General features: G+C 50.0%; 1 protein-coding gene across 3 annotated transcripts in view; it reads right to left on the reverse strand.

The window, feature by feature from the left end:
- Positions 1 to 6,861, reverse strand: part of TELO2 (telomere maintenance 2) — a 56,385-nt gene extending 49,524 nt beyond the window's left edge. For all 3 annotated transcript variants that reach the window (XM_039492022.1, XM_039492023.1, XM_039492020.1), the window contains exons 1-6: positions 6,744 to 6,861; positions 5,233 to 5,585; positions 4,027 to 4,304; positions 3,818 to 3,886; positions 1,813 to 1,960; positions 112 to 214 (exon numbers count right to left, since the gene is read on the reverse strand). In XM_039492022.1, the coding sequence (XP_039347956.1) occupies positions 112 to 214; positions 1,813 to 1,960; positions 3,818 to 3,886; positions 4,027 to 4,304; positions 5,233 to 5,564 (930 nt within the window). In that variant the 5' untranslated portion in view covers positions 5,565 to 5,585; positions 6,744 to 6,861. The remainder of the gene's footprint in view (positions 1 to 111; positions 215 to 1,812; positions 1,961 to 3,817; positions 3,887 to 4,026; positions 4,305 to 5,232; positions 5,586 to 6,743) is intronic.
- Positions 6,862 to 7,301: the final 440 nt, after the last annotated feature.

Here is a 7,301-nt window from a genome sequence, read left to right on the forward strand (position 1 = left end):
ACCAGAGACCTGGAGCTTACCTAGGCAAGAATTCAGCTCTTTGAAAAACACTGGCCTTCCTAACAACTAGGAGGGCTTACATTCCCCATATTGACACAGCAGAGCCCTTACCACATAGCTGTACTGCAGGAGTAGTAGTTTCTGGGTCACCACAAACTGAGCTTTCTTGTTTTTCACAACCAGATTCCCCAGTAATCGTGACAAGACATCCGCCCTAGCAAGACAGGTCAGCAGCAAACTATCAGAGATCCATTTATCTGAACTGCTTCAGGCTGATTTCAATCAGATCACGATTTTGTAAGTGGCTGCCCAATTGCAATATAATCAAAAGTCGTAGATCACTCAAACAGCTTCCATGCAGTGCTACCACACAACTACAAAAGTGATTAATGTAGCAAAAAGATCTAGTGCTGTTTGAAATGGTGTTGAAGGATTACCAGTGAAGGAATCCCCAGCTATTCCAGTCCCAACCTTTCCCAGGAAGTGGCACCAGGTGAAATGATGGTGCACAGGCCAAGATCCTTCAAGAAATAATGTACTGGTGTTTATACACCTGAGGGAATTCTGTGCCAAAAAAAATAAAAATTATTTGCAGAATTTTAAAATATTGTGCACAATTCTGCAAATTTTGTCAATAACTAAATGTGGCTCCAGAATGGCAGTGGGGAGCACAGGCCACTGGCTGCACTGAGATGGGAGATCACCCTGAAGCCCCCACCTCTTCCAGTACAGGCACTCGGCAGTGAGGCTGCACTTGACCCTGACACAGTGCAAGTGCTGGGCCTGCCCCAGAAACACCTCGGGGCCCTGCCCCTCTGTGCCAGGCGCACCAGGTATGGCTGGGCAGGCTCAGCCCAGCAGGATCTAAGTGTGGAGGGATCCAGGTGTGTGGTGAGAGGTTTTTGTGTGGGGTAATCTGGGTGTGGGTAGCTCAGTGGGAGATCTGGATGCACTGGGGCTCGCTGGGGGGTGCAGGGGCAATAGGACTCTGCAGGGGATCCACGTGATGGTGGTTGGGCTCAGTGGCGTGGTCTGGGTGTGGCAAAATGGGGCCTGGCAGGGGTGAGGGCTCAGTGGGGATGTCCAGGTGCTGGGGAGGGGGCTTCCAGGTGCAAATGGTTGGGGGCTCAGTGGGGTGGGGGCTTATTGGACGGGTCCAGGTGTAGGGAGGTAGGGCTTGTCAGGGTGAGGGTTCGATGGGCCTGCTTAATGGGGGATCATTAGCTGCTGCCTTGGGGACACCACATGCCAGGCTCCTGCTTCCCCCCGTGCTTCCCCTATACCCTTCTCCATCCCCCTCCTCACTCCCACATCCCCCTCCCCTATTCCACCCCCCTTCCTTCCCCACTGCCTCTTCCCACCACCCCCCTTACCCAGCCCCACTGTGGGCACTCACTGTTCCACAGAAAATAGGAAGGCTCCGAGCACACAGAAGGGGAGCACAACTGGCACTAGGACCCAGCAGGCTGTGTTCCGCGGCAGAGTCAGCGGAGCCCCAGACGCAGCTGAGCTGGGTAGCTCTGCATTTGCAGAAATGGGGGTGGGGACAGTGCCATGTAACCCCATGTGTCCTGGCATGTAACCCCATGTGCCCCCCATGCCTCACCTTTGTTTGGGGAGCAATCCCCCCCCACAAAAAACCTGCATACATGATCACCTGCTTCCTTTTGCTTCCCTGCTGTTTCTGCAGGGAAAAGCAGGAAATCTGCAGGGAGGCTGTTTTCTGCGGGCACGCAGTCCCACAGAATTCCCCCAGGAGTAAGGTGTAGCTAGAACAACTACTTCCTTCTCTCCCAAATCTTGATTTCTTACCCTGGTGCTTTCTGAATAAAGCCGCAAACCACTGCTTCTATCCAACGATCTGGCACACACTCAACCAGTCGCCAGCACATCCTCTGCCAGATGCAGTCCACCTTGGTGAGATCCATTAGGCGTGGCACCAACACATTCAGAATTTCTTCTATATTGAGAGAGAACAAAAGGAAGCTCATTGATTACAGGGAGCTGGGGCAATAGCCCACTGCATAGTCCATGTGGATAGTTTGCAAAATCAAGCTGCTTATAGAGAGATAAACATGAAGACAATGCCTTTTCCAACACAAGTTTGCGCCCAATGATTCAGCACCTACAACACACAATTCTTCTCACAGGTATGCCCTACCTGCAGGTTCACCTGAGCTTTCACTTGTAGCCCTAGTAGCTGTGACACTGGCAGACCAGGTGTCAGCTCATACCAAGGCACATAGGTCTCCACTGAACACTGATAAATACATAGCTGGAACCAGTCTGGTTCACCTGTGTGTTAGTATTGTTCAAATAGGTATTAGAATTATAAAAATGTGTTTAGTGTTTAGACTATGAAATGCTTGTAAGTTGCTGCATGCATTAATCTCATATTATAATATCTATGTGCCATATTATAAGGTAAAAGTGTTTGCTCTGTAACTGTAAATCACAAGACAGAAGAAAAGCATTAAGAAGCGAGAAATACTAGTTTCCCCACAGGAAATGTTATCTTCTTCCCAACACCAGACAAACTATTGTGGAACATCAGAGGACAAAATACTTTGTTGATTGCTCCCCTGCCCAACCCCTCATGAAGAGGAGACATGTAAGTGAATTGCTCCCAACAGCTGAATTTGCAACTTGAAGCAGAAGGGAGGGGAAGGAATAAAAAGCCCTAACAAGGAGGAATTGTATCTTTTATGCTGCTTGGGTTTTGAGGGGCAAGGATTACTAAGCATAAGCAAAAGATCCCCAGGGCTTGGCTGGGGTTAGCCCCAAAAGGACATATAGATCTTGCTTATGACAGAAGCTTCTATTACTTTTTGAAACTTGAGATTGGAACTCATTTGTATGTATATACATTTACCTCTTTTAAACCTTGTAAATAAAACTCTCTTATTTCCTTTTTCTAGTTAATTTTTAGATATCGTCAATCCTCTAATAAACTAAGAGTTGTCTTTGGTGTGAGACCTAAGGAGAAATCTTTGGGACTGGGAGTAACCTGAATATTATTGTGATTTTTGGTGTAAGGAACCATCTATCACAAAGGAAGGCTTTCCTGGGTGACAAGATAGATCACAGTACCCAAGAGGACTATCTGTGGCTCCATGTTAAGGCTGTTATAGTGCTGGAGGAGTTTACACTTGATAATTGGCTGGTGAAATCTAAGTAGAACTCACAACTAATTTGGGGTTTGTACTCTGCTTCTTAACAGTCTGCCCTGAGGTTGGTACCCACACACTCTTGAGCCATTGCAGGACAGCTTGACAGTAGCTTCCAGGAATCCCTTGTTGAAGTAGGAGATTGGAATGCCTTCCTTAGCTTCCCCATCTGTTACATGCTACTGCACATGAGGAGCAGCCTTCACCTGCTCCAAAATGTTAAGTGAAACCAAAATGAAGGATTATTACATTCACAGCCTGTTATCTAGGGGCTGCGATTTTTAACTCATTGGTGTTTACAATACATTTTCAGAAACTCAGATGGAAGGTACTAGGGAAGTATAATGCCCAGGACAGCAGGGCTCCTGGAAGACTAGCGTTCTCGTTGACTCTTGGGAGAAGGAGAATGGAACACACTCAGATCAGCCACAGAAAGAGAGAGAGAGAGAAAGAGAGGTAACAGACACACAGCTGGGATACCTCAGAAAGGAGAGAAGGCCATGTCTACAAACTGTAGGAAACATCCCAGGCCACGAATGAATGTACCCTCAACCTCCCTCTTTTAGTGACCACCCTATTACAATCACGGTTCCTTGTTGATGTAATTCTATCATATCCTTTAGCCCAAAACCATGTTACAAGGCACTCACCTCGTCTCCCATGCACGCATACCTTCCCCAGCACTTGAGACACGAAGGAGATAGAACAGTCCAAGCCACCTGTGGTATAATGAGACACATGTTTAATGAAACACTTAGATTGCCAGCCATTGACATCTTCCTAGAGGCGGATTATCAGGATACCTCCCCTTGTACGGTTTCACTCTCTCAGTGCAGCAGTAGTTGGTCTGCAATCTCACCTCTCAATGAGTCAGAGATCCTCTGCAACACTTGGATGATTTCAGTAGCCAGCAGAGGGAAATAGTTTTGTGGGAAGAATATAGGCAGGTTATTCCCCTGGAGCTTGTTGCACAAGTGGTCAGGCAGACACACAACCTTGTTGAGGAGGGTCTCTTGAAACATGGGTAAACCAGCCTGTGCCTGCTGATGACAGACCTCCCACATCAGAGCCGACATGCCTCCCGTCTGCAGAAACTGTTCCAGGATGCTAATGACCTTCACCAGGCGAAAGCTGGGACTGGAAAGAAATAAGAATGCCCCCTCCCCCTTTTAATTAATGAGGAAGAAGACACACAAATGAGAATTATAGAACTGGAAGGGACCTTGAGAAGTCATCTACTCCAGTCCCCTGCACTCATGGCAGAACTAAATTATCTAGACCATTTCTGCTCTTAAAAATCTCCAATGATGGAGTGGCAATCATGCCACTTTCTGCTGTGATCCCATCAATCACACACAGTGCCACAATGCACCAGAATGTAATTTAAGATTAGCAGTGAAATAACACTCTATCCCTACAGCTCCTTCTGCCTGTGACTCTCACTGCACTTTACACGCATTAACGAATTCAGCCTCACTACCCCCATGGGAAGTGTGGAAGAAGCATAATTTCCCCATTTGAAAAACAGGGAAAAATGAAGCACTGAGAGCTGAAATGTCCATCTCAAGGCAACACAGTAAGTCAATGGCAGAGCTGGGAACAGATGTCAGGTCTCCTGGCTCCCCTGTGTTTTAACCACATTATAATCTTTCTATCAATGTAGTTATATGCCTTCTACCCTTGCTCCCTGAATCGTGGCCAGGATGCCAAAGCCAGGAATCAGGACCATCTTAAACATTCCCCTTTTATGATTTGATGTGAAAAGACCTCTCTATGCTCACAGCTGAGCCTGGGGATTTGATTACAATCACTCATTCTTTCACATCATTACAACTATTGCAATGTGTAGTATAGGCAGGCCAGTGCCCATACTCAACACCCAGATTAAAGCATGAAAAATGACCATAGAGTTAGCATGGACGAGGCTACAAATAGGTCTTTTCTGCACTAAACTGAAGCCATGTTTACCAGATCATCAGACTAGGTTGGAATTGTAGTGTGAAGGGGCCATTACATGTTTACATGCTTTAAGTGCTAAAAAATATGGGGCTGAAGCCAGGCTTACCCCGTAGAAATGATGGAGTCCAGCAGAACCAGAAAGACTTGGTCAGCTGGCCCTTCCAAGAAAAAGCTATCCCATAATTCCTTCTGCTGATCAGAGGTAAGAAGTTCTATCCAATCTGGACTCAGGTTACTGACAAGACCTCGCAGAAAGGCAGAAAAATGCACACGGGTAAATTCTTCCCTCTCCTTCAGAGGGGCTTGGTTTTCAGTTCCACCTAGGTAGCACTTAATTGTGCCAAGCACCTCTGAGATCTGGACTCCATTCCTGGAAGAGGAAAGGATGTTGATAGCTTCTCGGACCGCATGTCCGACTTCAAAGGGCTCGGGATCCATTCAGTAAAGTCACGTCTGGAACTGATCAAACAAAGGGGAAAATGAAGCAGAGAATGATGGTGCCCCCGACACCTGGCTACCGCGATCCCTCTGAAAGGGCACTCTGTTTAGCCTGCAGACGAGATGAGTCTGGTAGTCTCAGCCGAGCCACTAGTAGGTGTTTCCCCACATCACAAAACTTCCACATAAATTGGCAGGCCTGCAGGCCTCTACTCAGCACTGGAGGATTATTAGTTAATTATTATAATTTATTTGTATTGCAGTAGCACTTCAGAGAAGAGCCTTGCAAATTCAATATCCGCAAACCATTTATGCGGATCGGATGCACATGTATCCGCACAGGGCTCTACTTAAGATCCCCTGTCATGTACCAGGGCTCATGATTTGACTGAGATCAGAGCCCCATGGCACTAGGTGTTGTACACACATATGGAGCCTCAGGATGTTACGTGTTGTTTGCACAGGAGCTGAGATCAGGGTCCTGTGGAGCTAGGTGCTGTACACAAACACACAGGGCCTGAGGACATCAGACACAGTGCACGCACATACATGGTCTCAGGGTGCTAGGTGCTGTGCACACACACAGGGGCTGACCGAGATCTGGGCCCCAATGTGCTAGGCCTTTATACACACACACGACCTCAAAGCACAAGGAACCCCTCTTTTCCTGCCCCCAACCCACATCCTAAGGGTGCAGATGCTGTGCACGTGTGCACACAGGGCCTGTGTCATTGCACACGCATACATACAGGCCCACGACTGCACACATACACTGGGGCCCACGGTACTGCACGCACACAAGGCCCATGGCACTATATGCTGCACATACACAGGGCACACACATGGACACGGGGCCTGCGGCGCTAGGTGCTGTGCGCGCGCGCGCACATACACGGGAGTGGGTGGCGGAGGGGAACCGGCGTTAAGCGCTGCACACACTGGGCCCACAGCGCTAGGTACTGCATGCGCACAGGCGCGCGCACACCGTGAGGGGCGGTCCCGGTCCCGGTCCCAGGCGCTCGCAGCCCGCCTACCCCGCTCTCCAGTGGCGCCGGCCGGGGTCCGCGGAGGGCAGAGGCAGGAACGGGGCCAGCAGAACCCCAGGCCCAGCGCGAGGCTCGAGTGGGGGCAGGGCGCCGCGATGTGTCTCCCCCTCCCAGAACCCCTTTACAGACTCACCCTTCCGGCCCGCGCGCTCTTCCCGCCGACACCGTCTCGCTCTGTCACCCAGCTAAGATTCGCCACACACCCCACCTCCGCTCTCGGCCTGTCGAATCTACTGAGCCAGCGCCGCAGGCGATGGTTGAAATGCCCCGTCTTAAAGAGACAGTAACACGTGACGAGGGAACGTCTGCTCCTCCCAGCGCCCGGGCTGCAGGTGTTCCCACTCCACGCAGGGCTGGATTAACCTTTTGTGGGCCCAGCGCCAAACATTGATGGGCCCCCACGGGGAGTGAGCGGCCCCACTCTGCCCAGCGCGCTGCAAGGGCACGATTTACAAACCAGCCATTACCTGACATACAATGTCCTGCCCAGCTCTGTGCTGCCAGCATGTCCCTTCCCCTCGGGGGTAGGCCTATGCCACGCCACAGAGCCGGCCCCGACCTAACACCAGAACAGCCCTCCAATTCCCTATGGCCAGAGCCCACCCCCCTCCACTATGCCTAGTGCCACCCCAAGGCCCTCCCACAAATGCCTGCACACCACCACTCCTGCCCAGCCCCCCCCCCCCCCAGC

The sequence above is a fragment of the Mauremys reevesii genome, linkage group 10 (assembly GCF_016161935.1).
Source record: "Mauremys reevesii isolate NIE-2019 linkage group 10, ASM1616193v1, whole genome shotgun sequence".
NCBI classification, from domain to species: Eukaryota; Metazoa; Chordata; order Testudines; family Geoemydidae; genus Mauremys; species Mauremys reevesii.